General features: G+C 39.1%; 1 protein-coding gene across 2 annotated transcripts; it reads left to right on the top strand.

The window, feature by feature from the left end:
* The first annotated feature begins 141 nt into the window (after positions 1 to 141).
* On the top strand, positions 142 to 17,153 carry acer2 (alkaline ceramidase 2). Of its 2 annotated transcripts, none has more exons than XM_006787161.3 (6): positions 142 to 482; positions 901 to 1,015; positions 4,463 to 4,574; positions 5,698 to 5,835; positions 13,707 to 13,844; positions 14,998 to 17,153. In XM_006787161.3, exons 1-6 carry the CDS (start codon positions 369 to 371, stop codon positions 15,179 to 15,181), a joined length of 801 nt encoding a protein of 266 aa, XP_006787224.1. In that variant the 5' UTR covers positions 142 to 368; the 3' UTR covers positions 15,182 to 17,153. The 2 variants fall into 2 exon arrangements, with proteins under 2 accessions (XP_006787224.1, XP_006787223.1); XM_006787160.3 differs by having other exon boundaries at positions 4,463 to 4,604.
* The last annotated feature ends 2,898 nt before the right edge of the window (positions 17,154 to 20,051 follow it).

The following is a 20,051-nucleotide window of genomic DNA, read 5'->3' as shown; positions in this document are numbered from 1 at the left end:
TTAAATTACCATGACAAAAATAAGTAAACTCTTCCTGCCTGACCTACGTTTGACCGAAGAAGGAAGCAGGCAGGAGCGACTTCTCTTGCAGCCTGAGCACTCTTTGAGTCGCAGACCGAGCAGCTGTCAGTGGACGAAGCAGAGCGTCACGACGAGCAGGAGGCTTTGTGGAAGAAGGACGTGCTCAAAATGCAGCTCCATAACGATTTCCCCAGTGTGTCACAGGCTCGGGTGGCCGATACGTGCCACGACTCAGACGTTAGGATCTAGCGTGCAGCCATCGAGCCGACGGATAGCGACTTTCCCCTCCTCGGTTGTTTTATGTGCTGTCTGCTCGGCGCTGTCCATCCGACAGAACTAGTTCAGACATGAGTAACGTTAATGTGATGTTTTGGGACCAGTTGCAGGCTGGTAGCTCCGAGGTGGACTGGTGTGAAGGCAATTACCTTATTTACCCCAGCATCGCTGAGTTTTACAACACGGTCGGTTCTGAGAACGGGGCTTGTTGTTGTTGTTTTTCTCGCTATTTTGCATATTACAGTTTTGTTTACAGTCAAAGCCTTTCTGCATTTCCTCTTCTTGCTGTTGTCTCCGTTGCACTGCTTGTTTTGTTTTACTCCCCTTTCCTTTCTTTCTTTTGTAGTTGAATGGCTTCTTTGCGCTATACAAATACAGGCCATTTACCATTTACTTCCCAGGTTAACGACTGCTTAGCTGAGCAGTCTGGCTGCTTTTCAGCTTCAGCATCATGATATTTATTGTTAATAGCAGTTTACAGGTTTTGCATGCCAGTTTCTGAACAGCCACCGAGGCCCGCACACTGATCAACTTTTGACGGGCATTGCTGGCTCTTTGCTGCGGGATCAGTGACAAAGACTTTTCTGTTGTTTATCATTTCAGATCAGCAACATTTTGTTTTTTGTTTTGCCGCCGATATTAATGTGCCTGTTCCGCCAATATGCAAAACATTTCAACAGTGGGATTTACCTCATATGGATACTGCTAGTTGTGGTCGGTAAGTTGGCTGCTGACCTCTCTTAACCCTTCATTTTTATTTATTTATTTTTCATTTCACATCTGTACACGTGGTACATAAAGCAAGCGTCAGATAGGGAGGCTTCAAATAAATAAATAAAAATTGTGGATGTCATACAGATCACCAGTTGTCAGGCATCTTGGGAAGATTTGCCAGTTTTCTGTTGTTTAGTCTGTCTCTTCCTTAATCTCAAACTCTGAGATGTTGAGATCAAGGATCTGCGTGGGGGCCTGACCATCTGTTGCAGGGCTCCTTGTTTGATCGTTGCCATTTTTGGGCTTTATATGTGGGTTTGTTGATAGAGGTAGTGCACTGCACTTTTTGCATACATAAGGAGACTCACTAGAAAACCACATCAGCATAATTCAGTCGAGTACATAAGTGCCACTAACACTGCTATGACTGTAAAAAGAAACGGATCATTATAGGATTCATAAAGGAGGCCTTTATAGCTGGGCTGCTACATCAGATTGCATTAGATTAAGTGTTAAGTTGTTAACCCTAACATACTGTTCATATTCACTGTCTTCATAGTATAAATATAGTATTTGGCATTAATAAATGCATGACTAATCCTTACTTTGTGTATTAGAGAGCAGACAGTGTTTTGTTATTTATTTATTATTTTTTGTTTAGGTTTTACAACATTTGTTTATGGAGAAAAATATCTAATATCTCACACTCTCATGTCAAGTTTTACCCAAGACACAAAAACGTAACAGCCATATTCATCTAAATATATTCGAACTGAGTTGATCATCGTTACTGTCATTGTCCAGATGCCAAAAGTTATCAAATTTGAAGCTAAATAAGGCCACTTGAGGTATTTTTACTGCTGTCAAAACAGGTCAAATGAATGTGTAAGTAAGGGTTAAGGGACTGAGTAAATAGTCCTTACACAAACCAATTTTTAAAAAAAAATTGTGTATTCCTGTAGGACTTTATTCACAGCAAATTTTTTTTTTATTTTTTTCCTTTATTTTTCACGAGAGTAAGCAAAGTATCTGAGGGGTTTGCACTGTTAACTAGTACAAACCAGAAGGTTAAAGTATGTCGACTTGGTCTCTGGCAGTTACGATGGACATTTAATTTGAACTAGTTTCCAGGTTTTAGACCAAAGGAGTGATCTGTATACACTTGTACTGCAGTGGCGCTGTTGGGGTGCGCAGTTTCTCAGCTGTGGCCTCTATCACCATCTTTAGATTGATTTTGAATTCATTATGTCCCATTCAATATTTAGGCCTTTAATGGTGCTTCTTCATGTACACAGTTCAATAGAGAACCTTTTCCCATCGATGCTGTTTTGCAAACGCTCGGATTGCCCTGTCAGTAAAGATAACCCGAGAGCAACCCCACCTCTGTTCCAAGGAGGTGACCTTGGTGGGTGTCCGGAAAAAAAAAAAGTAGTTGAAAAAGATTTGCATAACTGTCAGATTTAAAGAACTAGAGCTGGGTGTTTTCCTTTGTGGCCCATGTGTGGTCCAATGTAAAGGGAAATAAACGCAGTCTCCTGGCTTTGTTGGAGCCTCTCAGACAGTTGAACATTCTTGGTCCATACCATAAATCCTTATCTGTGTATCTTGGACTGCATCCTTTTTCTTTTCTTTGATTCTGGAGGCTTGTTAAAACAAAGCAAGTGCCAGCAACGGGTCACATGGTTTCATGCCTTTTCCTCTGTTTCAGCAGTTATGATGAACTTTGACTCGAATAGAAAAGCAAGCCTATAGTTTCTAATTCAAAAACAACATCCAGCTCCTTTTTGTTTCACCTTAGCCTCAGCAGTGTGTGCAAATATAGTTTGGCTACTTTGCATCTATATTTTGACCTGTCAGCAGATCAAAAATAAGAACGTGTAAATTAAGGCTTTGAATTAAGAAATTACACCCCTCACTAGGGCTGTTCATATAATGATATATATTGGATGACGATATAAAAACGTCTATCTTTTCATTTTACGTTTGTTTCGTGGTGTCACAAAATAAACTGTTTAGGGCAATATTTTTTCATCGTTTTGATGGTCACTGTAGTGGCTATATTAATTTCTTAAAGTTCTCTCTTTCTCTTATATTTAATATAACCACACTACAGACAGACAAGCGCCTGTTTTTATGCATTGTGGTTAGTAACAAGGACGGTAACACCATCGCGTGTCCGCTTGTTTATGTTCCACATAAACCTTTCACAACAAAGCTCAAGATCCTGTTGAGACTTTTCAAAATAAACGGAATCACGTGAAAGAGCAGATTGTTTACGGATGAGAAGTAAAAAGGAGCCGCCAGGTGCTAAAAATAAACCTTAGTTTATTTTTAGTAAAAAATACTCACAAAGAAAACGGCGGCCGTTACAACTTATGTCTAAAAATGTATAGTTTCATACATCTGTTAAAACACTTGACTCCAGCTACATGACGCGCAGCTGGAAACACTTCCCGCAAGTCGAGCTGCCCGAGATTCACTGAATTTACAGAAAATGTTACATTTTTGTGATTTATATTGTTATCGGACGATAGAATTCTTATATCGGGATATGAGATTTTGGTCATATTGCACAGCCCTACCCCTCACTGAGCTGAAGGCAACATATTCATATCCTGTCAAGTCACAAAGAACCTGGATTCTACTTTTAGTTTTAATGGAAAAAAGGACCAGTCTTAAAAAAAGAGCTATTTTTGCTTTTTTAACCATTTCATCTTTACGCAAATATCTGTTATATCCAACTAACACTCCTTAGTTAGCCTTTTTTTTCTTTGCTTGACTGATTATGAAGTAGCTGCTGATTCATTTACATGAATGCTTCTTTAAGTCTTTTATTGAATGGCTCATTCTCATGCCTAGGTTGAGAACCATGACAGGTTTTCACGATTAGTAACAACTGAGTGGGAGCAACATTTGATAAGAAGTCTGCTGAAATGTTGCACCTGATAAAAAAAAAAAAGTCTGTTCTACCGTGATAAACAAGGAGGGGAAAGTGACTGCTGCATCTCTCTGCAGCATTTCAAGGCTTCATTTCTAAATAGCTGCTTGCAAATTAAAGGCCAACAAAAGAGGCCTTTACATTCACTGTAACACAATGAATGCCTTTCCTCATAAAACATTTGGCAAACATTTGCACAATAACTTGAAACCCACATGTTTAGCAGCTTGAAAACGGCTTCCAAAGTTCCCATCGTAGATAACAACCGGTCCTGTTTGTTGTGTGATGATTGTGGCGTTCCAACTGTGCTCTGTTTTTGGGTTATCGTTTTGAACTCGTTGTTTTAGAGGGGGAACATTTTAACTCTACGTTTGCTATTCTCAGTTATGTTCTGATGTTATAAAAGAGAGAGGGAGCACGTAACAAAACACAGACTGTCTCATTTATCCTGCCCTTTGAATACAAAACTTAAACATCTATCACTGTCCTTCTGTGTCTCTTCCTTTCTCCAAGGTATTGGATCAACTTATTTTCATGCCACCCTCAGCTTTCTTGGCCAAATGCTGGACGAGCTAGCCATATTATGGGTGCTCATGTGTGCCATAGCCATGTGGTTTCCAAAGAGGTATTTACCCAGGATATTCAGGAGGGATCGGTATGTTGATAACAACAACTATTATTATTATTATTATTATTATTATTATTATTATTATTGTTGTTGTAAAAAAAGAGCTTAAACTATGTGCATGTGTAGATATGTAGTCCTGTGAAAAACTATTTACCCCTTTCCTAATTGGGTTTTCTTTTTCTGCAATATTTGGCACAATAAAATGTTTCCCATCATCAAACAAAGTTACAGTCTTTTACATCACTTTGGAGGAATTTTGGCCCTCTCTTCTTTGCAGAATTGTTTTAATTCAGTCACACTGGAGGATTTTTGAGCATGGTTTAAGGTCATGTCAAAGCAACTCAATCAGATTTAAGGTGCAGCTCTTGTCTAGGCCACTCGAAAGCCTTCATTTTGGGGTTGTTTGAGACATTCAGAGGTGAACTTACTGGTGTGTTTTAGATTATTGTCCTGCTGCTTTTGAGCTCATTTAGCCTACCGGTACTTCATTTTGTCAGACAGGTTCTGTTTAAGTGATTTCTTAATTCAGAAGCTCTACCAGTAATCAGGCCTGAGGCCTATCCTTCATGCTCTTAACTCTTAATTATCATTCAAGCAGCTAAAAGTGTTTAGCTCTGACTGGAATTATTCATAGCTGGTGGCATATGATGGTAGTGGCAATAATTAAGAATAAACACTAAAGCAGATACAGTGTAGGTTTGTCCCGTGCAAAGCAGGGCAAACATTTTTTTTTCACATGGTCCAATATGTAGCATATGCATTTAGTACATTACTGTATTAGAGCTCACTGTTGTCACATGATATCTCAGCTGCTGTCACACTCCTGTTTAATAATAGGCCTTTCTAAGATAGCTGACACCAGTAAAAGCTGCATCACATGTCTTTACTTCTCCTTGCATTGTCACCAAGCTGTCACAGCTGCTTGCTCTCACTTCAGGCTGCTACTTGTTTTGCCCAGCCTTTTGATTAGAGCTGAGCGTGTTTGTTATGTGCACCTTAAGTGGGTCATAATAATTTCTGGAGCACATCTGAGTCATCCAAACACTCCCTCTGTATTTTACAATTGTGTTCATGGAGTATTGCAGCAATATCTGTCTGTTTTGTTCATTAATCCATCTAGGTCGAGATTCAAAGTGGTCATCGGCATCTTATCAGGGATCACCACGGGGCTGGCCTTTGTGAAACCTGTTGTCAACTCACTGTCACTCATGACTCTGGGAATCCCATGTACCGTGCTGCTCATTACTGAGCTGAAAAGGTAAGACGGAAGAGTATGACTGTGTGTGTGTTTGTTTAAACAGCATAGATGAGTGTAAGTAGCCGAGTAGGTCTGAGCCAGAAGTGGCACACTGAGTAAACTACATGGACTATGTATCAAATGTGGACATGCTCTGAGCGTCAAAAGAGGAAAGACGATGCAGAAATTTTTAAACCTAAAGTAAGTAAAGTAAAAGTTTATTTTTATAAACCCCTTACAGGAAGCAGGTGGTGAATCTGTTGGCTGATTTATAAAAAGACGTGTGATTGTGCAGAAGTCTGTGAGAAAATGATCTTACTGCTCACACAACTTATGACTACATGTTCCTAATGGGTTTGTGGTCTCAGCCACTAGTTTGAAGTCTCCTTTAACACAGCTTGATGTTTATTTAGCAAATTATGGTGCCTTCCTGAGTGTCTCTCATGATAAAGCAGAGTATTTCTAAGGGCCTAGTTATGTGTGCAATGTCATAGTCATATTCTCAATCAAATCTAACCCTTATTAGTCATGTCCAGTTGAAAAACACTTTAAAAACATGCACTCACACACAAAAGATCACTGCCAAAAGGCTTAAAATGTCATTTGCTCAGTGGGGATAGTATCACAAAAACAAACCCCTGGAAGTGGAAAGCTTTGCTCTCTCTCTCCACTTTGAAATCCTGTCTCAGGCTACGTCCACACTAATGAATTTGAAAACGCATAGTTTTCTCTCCGTTTTGGCCTCGTGTCCACACTGAGACGGCGTTTTTGCTCATGGAAAACGCAGCATTTTGGAAACGCTCTCAAAAACGCATACATTTGAAAACGGTGCTTTCGCGTCGCAGTGTGGACAACGCATGTTAGTCATGGGATGCAGTCATGTGACCAATTAAACTAAGATGGTGTAGGGCATTGTTGTTTTGTTTGCTCTCAAGCCCTATCAAAGATTAATATCAGTCTGTACATGCTCCAGTTAACTTTTCTTCAAATTTTTTAACTCTCACTCGCAGTTGCAACTTTATACTTTTGTGTTACTCGCAGCAATAACTCCACCTCATTGTTAGTCCATTTTAAAAACTCTGTGCCTTTCCTCAACATTTTGCTGCAACGTTTCAAAGAGCCGGAAAGTAAATAAGCGGCAGACAGAAATGAGGCAGGTCGAATCTTCTTGCGTTTCACACATGCACTGTATTGGAACGTAAGCGTTTTCGGCCGTTTCACTGTGGACGCAACTCTGTGAAAATGACTGAAAACGCTAGTGTGGACTCGGAGCGTTTTCAGATGAAAACGCCGTTTTCAAATCTATCCGGGCTAGTGTGGACGTAGTCTCAATCTCAAAACCTCCTGAAATTTACTCACTCTGATTGTCTTCCAGCTTAATAGGTATTTTGGTTTATTCTTATTGTTTTTATTCTTTTATTCTTCTTGTAACCAACATAATTTCCTTAAGAATTATTAAAGTATTCTGATTCTGATAACTCTTCTGTTTGGGTGGTTTCGAGTGCACACTACTTCGGCTGCAGGAAAGTTGATAGAATTTCACTATACAGGCTAACTTTTCTGTCAGGAATTTATGGGGATTTCTAAAATATGTGTGTTAAAAGCTGAAAACTGCTCTGCGTTGCTGGAAAACGTAACTGCCTGTGGCATGCGCTGTATGCGTCTTGTACTAGGCAGCTATTGCCCCCCTCCCTCTGACAGCCTGCTTTGTTAGAATAAAACTGTAACTTTCACTAACAGAAATATGAGTGGCTCGGCTCTAAAGCAGCTTTCTGTGGTGATGAAGACTCTTTTTCCGTGAAAGTCAACGCAAACCATGTGAAGTCAATGATGTAGTTCTCGTTCACCAACATAACCGAGTCTCACTTAGAAGTGAGAAAGTCCAGCAGTGCTGAAACTTTGGATTGTTTTGTATGTTTTGGTTTTATGCAATCACGTTACTTAGCACCCACCTAAATGTTGTCATCTTCTATAGTGACTCACAGGATGGCTGTAGATCAGGCTATTGGCAGAAGTTTGTTTGGCGGAAACGTCTGGTATGCGCCCAACTGGAAATAACATTGGCGGTAAATAAGAAGCGACTGCAGCATCAAAGGATGTAGCATAAATCACAAAGAATGAATTTTTATCAGCCCCAAATAATGTAAACCAGCAGTCCTCTATGAAGTCCCCAGCTTTGTTTCAGTCATGCCTTTATAGGCAGGGAAATGTTCCAGAGTTGATGCATGGGAAGTATGATAACCTGACTTATCAACAATGTGCTTTATCACCTCTTTAAGTCTTGAACTGTTTAAATAACAGAAGTCAAATAGTGAAGTCGGTGCATTGTTAACATGCCACCTTTCACCTTTTTGTACTGTCTGGTGTGTCTGTTCCAAACTTATTATGTGGAAGAAAGTTCCTGAAAGCACAACAAGCCTTTCACTCTGTTTTTCTGCGTGTTTGTGTCCTTAATGCTTCCTAGCCGTCACAGTAACGTGGACGTATGTTCCGTTGCTTCCGTTTCCCATAACCCTTACTCAACACCATCAGTCCCCAAAATTCATCTATTGTTCAACCTGTTAGTAATTCTTCACATTACTGCCAGTGCCAGTCATCCATTGAAACTGCTTGTTTTTGTTGTTCCAAGTGTGAGAGAGTTCCTGTTGCCCCGACTGATGGACTTTTGCCCTCAGAAAGGACAGAAAACTTAGTTGTTGGTTTCAGGCCAGCAAGAACAACATGTTCTGTGAGTCAACTGTGAGCATGCAGAGGGTTTCTGGAATGAAAAGTATATAAAATTACAAAACTGGAATACTTTAATACTATTATAACTAGCCTGCAGCATTTTTTCAGAGTGGTGTGTAGAAGAAAATTCCATCACGGACACAATTTTTAGTGACTGCAAAGTTACGTATGCAATGTACACTGAGCGTGATGCGTGAAACCAATGCAAATGGAGAACATTGTTGGTATTATAGTAAGTTTTAAGATCTTATTATGAATTTGATGTATGTGAAACAGCTCATGGAACATATCACAGATAATAAGGTTAAATAGTAACATGCTTGGGGGAGGAAATAAAAGCATCCTGTTTCTGTTACAAGATGGATGTAGGCACCGTGAAGTCACCCACTGGTGTTTCGACTCCACATATTGAAGCTTCAGTGTTATTTATGACCACTTTATTAGGTATACCTTTCTAATAACCGTTTTCTTTCAAGCAGAGGTTCCACCCTGTACTAGAGGTTTTATTTTTATTTATTTAACCTTTAGTCCCATTGAGACTGAATGTCTCATTAACAAGAAACACCTATTTTATTTGTGGCAAAGATTCAACAAGGTTCAGCCAAGCAATTTTGGTCCGTATTTAGGAAAAAAAAAAGTTGTTCATCAGCTTTGAAACGATCCACAGGAATGGGAGTCGCTGAAACTTGAGTGATAAATTTAATTAGTGTCCAGCTTTGTGTCACGTATGCCACAGACCTCTGTTTTGTACAGTCGAGTGCGAGGAGAGTCACATCAGGGCTCCACCCTTATCTTTGCCTCCCACAATTATACTCCTCAGATTCCCCAGCACTTTCTCTCAAAGCAGAAGCACTAATCTAATGTCATGTATCTTATCTCACATCCTTCTATAATCTCCTGGCTGATGGGCGCAGTTTTCCAGATATCCGGCTATGTGGTGATGTTTTTGTCAACATATATTTGCTGGCAGGAAAGGGCGTTGGCTCGATAAGAGTAATTTATGTAAAATATTTCAGGCCAACTGACTTGATGTATAAGGTTTACAACAGAAGTGAGCATAGTTCTGTCTATATGATGAAGTAAGCAGTTCAATATTTACTCTTTTTTTTCTTTTTTCTACTAAATAAGTGTTTATTGGGGATTTCTTAGAGATGATTATCATAGCTGCTCTTTGCTGCTGCTTTATTGCTCCATGTTTATGATTAAAATGCCACTTTTTTTTTTTACCTGTTTACTGAAGCATATTCTAAGCACAGACTCACAGCTTTCATTTGAGGGTATCCACATTCAGATTGGATGTAGGGTTTAGGAGTTTCAGCTCCTCAACATGTGCCACCCTTTAAAGGGGCCAAAAGTAATTGGACAATTGACTCAATTTCATTGGGAGGTGTGGGCAGTTACTGGAGTTGATTTGAGGTGTAGTTCTTGTATTTAGAAGATTTTGCTGTGACCACAGTGGTTCAAGGTTCAAGGTTCTTTATTTGTCACATGCATAGTTATACAAGTATAACACACAGTGAAATGTAGCCTGACACGCTCCTCGACATGTGCAAAAAATCTTTTATGTGCAAAAATTTTTTTTATTTTCAGTGGAGAGCTACTTGGCCTTGTTTTCAAAGGAGCTCTCCATGGAGGTGAAACAAGCCATCCTTAAGCTGCGAAAACATCTCAGAAATTGCTACAATAGTAGAACATTGGTGAATGATCGCAGAATCATTCCCATGGTGAAGAGAAACTCCTTCACAACAGCCAACCAGGTGTACAATACTCTTCAGGAGATTGGCCTTTTGATATCCAAGTATACCATAGAGAGAAGACTGTGTGAAAGTAAATACAGAGGGTTCACTGCAAGGTGCAAGCCACTCATCTCCCCCAGAAAGGCCAGATTGGACATTGCTAAAAATCATCTAAAAAGCCAGCACAGTTCTGGAAAAACATTCTTCGGACAGATGAAACCAAGATCAGAATAGAGTAGTGAGAATGATGACAAGAAAAAATTATGGAGAAGGCGTGGAACAGCTCATGATCCAAAGCATACCACATCATCTGTAAAACACAGCGGAGGCAGTGTGATGGCATTGGGGTGCATAGCTGCCAGCTGCACTGGGACTCTAGTGTTTATTGATGATGTGACACAGGACAGAAGCAGGTTGTTGTTGGGTTTTTTTTGCACTGCATGTCATAATCTCTAATCTGCCAAGTCTGAAGGGCACGCCTGTCTGTCTTTCAGAGGCTTGTTATTCAACTGAAGCACTATGTGCAGCATAATTTCTATTAGGACGTCACAGTGTTGTGTCTCCCCCTGTACTTCCTGATTACTTGCCCATCTGTGCTTCTTCTAAGTTTTAATCGGTTACTGATCTTCCTGTATTACAAAGTCTCAGAATAAGATTTTTTATATTCCTTTGGTAATTATTTTCCATAGGGAACCGAATCGTGCAGATATACGGATAGAAACTCCCGTTCTATGGTCATTTTATGAACAAATTCATGCAGCTGAAGAGAAATAATCATTTCCCCCCAGTTTTGGTTCAATGAATCAGAAGGTTTTTTTCTACCTTTGCCAGCAGTGCTCACAGGTGTTTTTCAAGTCTGTTTCATTGACTTTCTGTTTTGAGGCCTGTGCATTTTTAATGCATAAGCCCCATATTAAGCTTTCTTTTCTTGCTTTCACATATCTTGTCGTCACAACTTCACAGTTATCGATTAGTTTATATTTTTTAAGCACTTTGACACTTGAATTGTAATATAAAGAGGTATAGCCACTCTTTTTGTGTTCTGTGATTAACTGGAACAATCAGTTTTTACAGTATTGATGACAATTTAATGACCCACTTCCCAGTGGGAAGATGCATCACTGGCCATCTATTTTTGTACTTCCTGTTGCCGTTTCATAGCTGTGACACCCTTTTTTCCTGCCTCTTTCTTGGCAAGTTATGTAATAGAGGCAGTTTACCAGTTCAGTTCACCAGCACACTTACTTTAAAATAAGAAATCTTTAATTCTGGTGTGATGGGTAAATTTTGCAATTTCTGTAGCTGTTATTATTTTTAAATAAAAGATGTAGAAAAATAAAGATGTAGCACCATTTCTCACTGCTTCCAGGGAGTCATCCACTTCTGAAAATACAGTATGCAGATAAATGTACGAGTTCACCGACGTGTTACATCTACAGGAATTGCTCGGCCATGGAGCTCCCAGCACACAGTTTTTGGGCTGATGTTAATGGCAGAAAAAGTCTGGAGAAGTTAATGACTCAGCGTTTGCGACTTTTGCACTCTATGCCACCTGGCACTCGTCAGCCGTGCTCCGTAACTGAGTTGACTTAATCCAGCAGAGGCATCCTATTACAGTTTCATGCTGAAATACAGTGAGTTCTTTAGAATAACCCATTCTTTCACCAATCTTTACAAAGTGTAAGTGCAGATTGAATGGCCAGGTGCTTGATTTTACACACCTATGACAGTGGGACTGAATGAAATGCCTGAATTCAAAGGTTAAGAGGTGTGGTCTAGTACAGGGGTGGGCAACTCCAGGCCTCGAGGGCCTGTGTCCCTGCAGGTTTTAGATGTGTCCTTGAACCAACACAGCTGATTTAAATGGCTAAATTACCTCCTGAACATGTCCTGAAGTTCTCCAGAGGCCTGGTAACAAACCAATCATGTGATTCAGGTGTGTTGACCCAAGGTGAGATCTAAAACCTGCAGGACACTGGCCCTCGAGGCCTGGAATTGCCCACCCCTGGTCTAGTACTTTTGTCCATATAATGCAATGCTGGAAACCTTAGTATTCCTTACTGGACAAATTCCACATTTCCACAGGCTTATTATTACAATGCAAATAATATTAAATTAATTAAATAGGAAAAGTGTATTTTTGTTTAAATAAAAATAAGTGTTCTCCACATGGTTTTGGGGCTCTGGAGGTCAGTGACAAATGTTACATTCATGGTGTCAGAGCTTTCGGAGCTTTTTCGCTTGAATGACTCCCAAATAACCAGAGACCAGACCGCCTTTATCAGTCAGTGTGATCGCAACTTATTGCTAATTAATCTAATCTCTGCTTTCACTGTCAGTGTAAAGTCGTTCACCTCTGCTTAAAAAGATTCCTGAGCCTCTGTGTGAGAGTGATGTTTGCCGTTTAGCTCAATCCGGTTATGTTGCTGAGCTGGAAAGGTTCTGTGTCATCCATGGATTCGTGTCACCTTGAAACAATGGTGACTCAAAGGTAGAGGCTTCTTAAATGGTTTGACTTCATCAAATGCACTGACCTAAGGGCAGGTGACAAACTGCCAGTCCTGTATCGTCAGCACCGTTTAGTCACAGTCAGGCTTCTGTGTCCCCTCTTTGTCTCTGCACTCTGTTTGGCCTGGCTCTGACTGGTGTGCCTAAGGACGGCAAGACTAAGAATAGTTTGGCAGTGGCACTCTGGATTAGCACATCTCTCTAGGTCAGAGGTGTATCCATGAGAATATTTGTGCAGATAAATCTAGCTGGAGCAATCATCGCTGCCATTAAAATCGCTAAAATCCCCCTGCTTTTAGAGCACCAAAATTGGGCAAAAAGGCCAGTACGTCCTGGAAGCGACCGCGTGAGGAGGCTCAGAGGTTTAAGATTCTTTAGGCAAGAAATACGATTTTCAGAAGTATTTTATTGATAAAAAGAAATGTAAACATGAGGATCAATATTTTAATGTTAATTTGCTAAAACTGAGAAAATTTCCACTATGATTTTGTAGCATTTTTATATTACAGTGGATTAAATGATTATGTAAGTGAATATCATTGGGAGAGTTGGCAGCTGAAGAGCTAGATATTAGATAATGGAGTTATTTTAAGACAAAAATGCAAACGTGTGCCTCAAAATAAATGTGGTAAAATAAATGTTAATGTTTGTCTGTATAGTCTGGATGTGAAAGAGGAAGAGGAATAAATGATGAATATATATGCTGCCCACAAGTGGCCAACATGGGTTTAGCAGCAATGTACTTTACATATATGATTAATTGCATTTATTTTGTAAATATTCAGTATAATCTGTAATTCTAGGAAATGTATTGCTATTTTAACAAAGTTGAACTGTTTCTATTTATATGCTGAATAAATCATCAAGTTGGCTGCATTTGCATTTTCACAGCTCACATTGTTCTTCACTGTGTCATCGCAGGTGTGAAAACCCACGTGTGTTCAAGCTGGGCCTGATCTCAGGGATCTGGTGGGCGCTGGCTCTGCTTTGCTGGATCAGTGACAGGATATTCTGCGAAGTGTGGTCATCTGTCAACTTTCCCTACCTACACTGTGCTTGGTAAGCTCAAAGTCGACTCAAAGTCAAACTCAGTGCTGTATAAGGTGTTAATGGTATCATTTATTCACAATGTGTATTTTATCCTGTGAGACTAAAAGGCAAAATAAGTGTTACAAGACAGTTACAGTTGCACTGTATACTTTTTTTCTTAAAACAAATGAATAAAAAATGTCAACCAGTTTTCATTTCAGGTGATTTATGTGTTTTATATGAGGAGGAACGGGGAGGGAAACTAGGCAGTAGCTTCAATAGACTGAAGGTAAATCAAACAGAAAAGAGGAATTTGAGAAATTAAGTCACGTGAAATAGAAATTTGTAAAAACCACCTTTCAGCATTAACTTGAATAACTTGTTTTCCGTATGACTTTATCAGCCTCTCACATCATTGTGGGGGAACTTTGGCCTAATGTTCTTTACAGTGTTGCTTTATTTAATTGAGGTTTGTGGGTATTTATGCACAGCTCTCTCACAGCATGCTGTCATGGACTTTTTTGAGATAAGGGACTTTCTGCTTCACAGAGTGAATGGGTTAAATGCAGAGAGGAATTTCCGCACGGGGATCAATAAAGTATACATTATTATTATTATAATTATTATTATAATGTCTTGAACTTTAACATGTGACATGCTAAATGCGGTTCTGAGATGTAGCTGTTGTTATTTTGCAATGGTCTCAGATGAATTGGCTGTCATTGTGAGAACCAATACCTGAATGTTTTAGACCAGCAAACTGTCAAAACTTCTGGTTTTATAGAAGTGTTCACACTTACTGGTAATTAGTTAATCAAGTGCAATTGTTTACCAGAACCTGACTGTTACTTACCCTCTGAATTCCTATGAAAGCCATACAAGTTTGCTTATTTTAATGTTTTATTTTTCAAACTGCATAGAGTCCTGCGAAAACTTTCTTTTTTTCCACATGGCTGCAGAAGTAGTTGGAAAAATCCCAAAAAGTTAATTCTGTTCATCTGGATGTAGCGTTTTCAGTGGGAGAAACCTTTTGTCACTCATTCAAGCGACTTCTTCAGTCTCAGCTGACTGCAGGTTTCTCCAGATTTGTTTTAGGGAAAACAAGACACTGTTAAACTTTTACAGCTGTGCCTGTAAATCATTTCAGAGGTTAGGCTTATTCATGGTCATTTTGCTCTTACAGGCACATCCTCATCTGTCTGGCTTCCTATTTGGGTTGCGTTTGCTTCGCCTACTTTGATGTTGCTACTGAGGCACCGGAGCGAGGTCCCGTCATCATGTTCTGGCCCAGTGAGAAATGGGCCTTCATTGGTGTGCCATATGTCTCCCTACTCTGCGTCCATAAGTCTACTATAAAGGTGACTTAAAGCAACACTGATGCTTCCACACCAAGACACACCATCTGTGACTCATCTTGCATCAACTGGTGCTCTTGTGACTTGAGGATATACGTGATGCACGTCTTGGGCGACCGAAAGGATTTTGCATTTGGCTCATGTTTATGCAACTCGATCAAAGAACAACAGGTTGTTTTACACGATACACAACTACTCTTAAATATCAAAGCCAAGAAACCTTTACAGTGTTACAAACGTATCTCAGGCTTTGCATAAGAGGTATTTAAAATCTCTTAAGAGTTTAAATGTTAGTATTTTACATTTCATACTTCTTTAAAGAGAAGATTTTCTACATTTTCTGGGAACTGAGAAAAACTCACTGTCAAACATAGCACCTCATGAGTGCAGTCATGAAACCATGTTTAGAAACAATAAAGCACTGGATTTATTAACTGTGATTAATGCATCACGCATTAAAGCGTCACGTTGCTAATACACTCAGCAAATCAACAGCAAGCTTTATTGGTTCATAAAATGTTACTAAAGAGTTACACAAAGGTCATTTATGCAAAGCTTTGTGCTGTACACCTGCCCGCCCATGCTTTCAGGCTTTTTGCTCAAAAACGTCAGAAACACATGGGACATTTCTGCTACAGATCTGTTCAGTTTTACTTTAAGGATGCTACTGTATTTTTTCTTTTTTTTAGAATACTAAATGAGGAAAGTGTTTAATATATACCTGTATATATTTCCTAATTAAATAGGCAATAATACTCTCAAGAAAATAATACCATTCATATATTAGTGAATGACCAGGTACCTTTTTAATATTGGCACCCAATGTAGAAACCCAAAAATCTGAATGTGACGTGAACGTAGCATTTTAAGATATACTATCTACATTTATTTATTCAAACAATTAGCTTGCTTGTGTTTAGCCTCTAATCCCGAATGTTTTTGCTTTCAACCCAGACTTCTCAACTGACCTTCTGGGCTATTATTATTTCAAACTTTGTTTGGTCTTAAACACTAAATAATTGATTCCAAAGAAGAATGAAGGTGATTGTGCTTTGCAATTTTAGAAAATGTTTGGAAAGAAGATGCAAAACCATCCGGTATCTGCTAGCAGTTGTAGTCTTTGGAGGTATGATTTGTTAATTTCTCCGTCCAAAAGCTAAAACTTTAATTTTCTTTTTATTTGGCAAAAAAGGAAAAAAAATGCATACAGGATACAAAAGGGATGTATTTTGAATGCTGCAGACCAAATCCCTGAAACACAAAGCTCTCCAAAGCATTTTTTTTTTCTTTTTTACTTTGTTGGACATGTTCCTGAAATCTGCCTCTAGCCTTTTAACTAATATCATTTTACCCCTGTCCTCCCGCAGAGGACTCTGGGAACTCAAACAACCAAAATAACTTGTGCAATAATGAAAGGTCAAATGAATCATGTTTTACAAAGAAAATGAGTATTTTGGTGATATTCTGAAGCAATAGTTTTGTAACAACATGATGTATTTTCGTATTATAAACCGTTTATATTTTTCTACGTGAAGTGCAGCCAAAGGTGAAGGTGAATAATTTTGATAAAGCATTATTACTAACTTTGTTGATAAACATTTTTAATGTATCTTCATGAGAAGCCTTTTGGGTGAACTGACAATGGAAAATGTGAACAATGCAATGAGTACATAAAACTGCTGCAAATTATACAGGGAAACGATGACAGTGGGTTTGAGTGATGATACTTGGGAAGTAAGTCAGTGAACTAGTATCAGATCAAGGACTCTTTCTGTCTGCATCATGAAGGTTGTCTTGGCTATGACTTAATGTGTTTTTATTAACCTACATGTATATAGATCTCAGCATTTCTCTGCCTGCTTTGACAGTGCAAATAAACTGCACAGAAATATTTATTTTCATTAATGATCCTTTTTTTGTAAATGAATATGTGTAATAGATTAGATAATTAATATATTATTTTATGCAATAAAACTCAATAAATCCCCCAAATGACTGTTTGTGTCTATTCCGTGTTTATCTTGGAATAAATACGTTATCAGAAGTGCTTGTTTCACTGTACACTTTTGCCACTCTTGTAGGTTTTCAGCAGGCTGACTTACAGTGATGCAGAACACAATTTTAGTCACTAGGGGGCGAAATTTTCCCACATCTAATTAAATAAATCTATAGAACTGTCACTTTTCAATGTAAGTGAATAAAATAAATAATAAAAATTGTCATTGAATTAATCAAATATTTATTCAATTTCATACCAAAAGTAGTACATGTGAACAGATGTCACGGGGGTGGGCATGGAAAGGCCATTTTGGGGGTCTAAGGCGCACACAACAGCAATGGTTCGTTCTTGCTGTGTGGTCGGCCGCAATGTTCGATCGCACGATCGGCAAGAGAATAAGGTTGAAAATGGTTTATCTTTTCATTCTTTCCCAACCTGGAAGCAACATGAGGCAGCTAGTGTATCGATGTTACCAAACGAAGGCGTCTAGCCTGGATAGCAGCTGTGAGACGAGCTCCAGTTCTCTTCCATCTCCAAAAATCTGTTGGTGCTAAATATGTTCATATTACTCTTTATAGCCTAGGGATGGGTATTGATAAGATTTTCACGATTCCGATTCCATTTTCGATTTTGTTTAACGATTCGATTCTTTATCGATTCTCTTATCGATTCTTTTTAAAAAAGGAGAACACTAAGGTCGATTAGCTTAGAACTTTGTTTTATATCTTCTCTTTGAACAAGATAGAAATTTAGGAGTAACGTGGCCTTACAAACCCAACAGTGAGCTCTTAAGAGATCCACAGCCTATGGCTCTTCAATGGGGTGTCACAGGGTCCCCAGGAAAAAAAAATTGTAAATGTAAAATAATAAAATAAATATTCTTCTGTAGCAATAACAAAGTATAACATAAATAATTCTGTAGCAATTACACAAGAATATCCAATAATGTCCCTGCCTACAATTAAACACATTCACTTACCGAAAATCATCTGCTGTGGCAAATGGGTGCAAACCTTTGACCACAAACTTAGTCACTGCTCGGTGACATTCGTCTATCCTGGCCTGAAAGGAGACGCTAACGGTAGACTGCAGTGAGAACTGCCAGCATCTGAGCCAGACTCTGTCTCTCTCATCATGGTCATCTAAATGCACAGTAATGGCAGGTTTTGTAATAAGGCAGATCGCGCTAACATAATATGCACTGTTAGTTGATTATTTACCTGCCGCATTAACGGGAGAGGACGTGCAAACGTTACCGCTACTGCTGGGTTGAGATTCACGAGTCCGGAGCGGAATTAAAAACACGACATTCATTTAAGGTCATCGTGTGTTTTGTGAGCAAATGCTTTTGTATATTTGTAGTGTTTCCTCCCTTAAACGAAATATCTACTTTGCAAGTATTGCAAGTTGCCCTGTTGTCATCCGTTCTCGTAAAGCAAATCCAAACTTTTGAGCGTTTGAGCCGCTTAGGCGCCGTGTTTCCTGCCAGGTAAATGACGCTCCGCAACGTGGTGACGTCATTCGGGGCGACTGGAATCGATAAGGGAATCGTTTGCAAAAATGGCAAACAATTCCAAGGGATTGAAACACTGAGAACCGGTTCTCAACAAGAACCGGTTTTCGATACCCATCCCTATTATAGCCTATTAGTTTTATTTTCGATGCACTCTGAGCTCATAGCAAATTAGAACAAACATCCTACTGAGTGATTTTGTAGAACTACCTTCTATTTATAGAGTTGCTAATTATTTGGCATTATTGCAGCAAACCAGCCAATGAAATGGATGAAACATCGTGACAGGGTTCCAGCGCTACACAAGGGACCTGCTTCAAACATACCACCATGCCAATCAGATTACTTCTTCCATGTGAGGGTGAAGAGGTGACCCTTCTGGATAAGATGGTGAAGGTTTGAACAGTGTCATAATAAAACCAGGGAAAATGAAACCTGCACCTGTTAAATATTCTTAAGTCTTGTGCTGTATAAATAGCGGTAATTTTTCAAAAGATACAGTAAATAATGTTAGTAGTGGTTGATATCATGTAAACACTGTCATGATTTGGTGTAAACATTTTGTCATTTGTAAACTATAAATGATATGGATTCTACATTGTAACTGATGTGGTGTTCTATAAAGTGGTTTCAATAAAAAAAAAAGAGGCAAAAATTAGTTTGTTTCTTTATTCAACTTTTGAACAGTGGGACTCAGTCAGTACATATTCAGTAAATGCAAATTATTTACACGGCAGTGCACTACAGGCATAAATCTAGACCCCTAGATAAAACATTATGGCATTACAGCAGTGACAACTCCTCCACAGTAGCAGGTGGGATTTTTCTTTTTTGAGAACGGCTCCTTTTCCCTGTCACTACAGATGGTCTGTTTATGTTTTGATCAAGAGCCTTTTTTTGGGCAGCTGAAGAGGAGAAGTCTATCTTACGGCCAACCACTGACTGTATCTTGGTCATATTACCCAGCAAAACCCAGTATGCAGGTTCATCTGTAACAGTCCTTGTGCCACGGATCAACACTGTTGCTTCTACATTAAACAGAAGAGCAGCGACGTGGGTGCAGGTCTCCGCGACTCCGGCCTTACAGGTGCAGTGGGCGGCTTCTACCTTCCCTGTGATGCTCACAGTGACCCATGGCTGCAATGCTGGTTCATTCAGTCTTTGAGAGTGCAGGACCTGAAACACACACAGACAAAGTTAATTTAAAGACAAGAACTATGAGCCAAGGCCGACATAAATGTGTTTTATCTACTTTATCAGAAATGTAACAAAGTGTTTAGAAAGTTAGCACATACATGTAATTTTTCATTTCTTTATGTGTCCATCGCTGCATGTTATAATAATGGATTGGATTTATATAGCGCTTTTCA

Source organism: Neolamprologus brichardi, chromosome 6 (genome assembly GCF_056152115.1).
Source record: "Neolamprologus brichardi isolate AB-2024 chromosome 6, ASM5615211v1, whole genome shotgun sequence".
Lineage (NCBI taxonomy): Eukaryota > Metazoa > Chordata > Actinopteri > Cichliformes > Cichlidae > Neolamprologus > Neolamprologus brichardi.
This window is presented reverse-complemented; position numbering and strand designations above follow the sequence as displayed.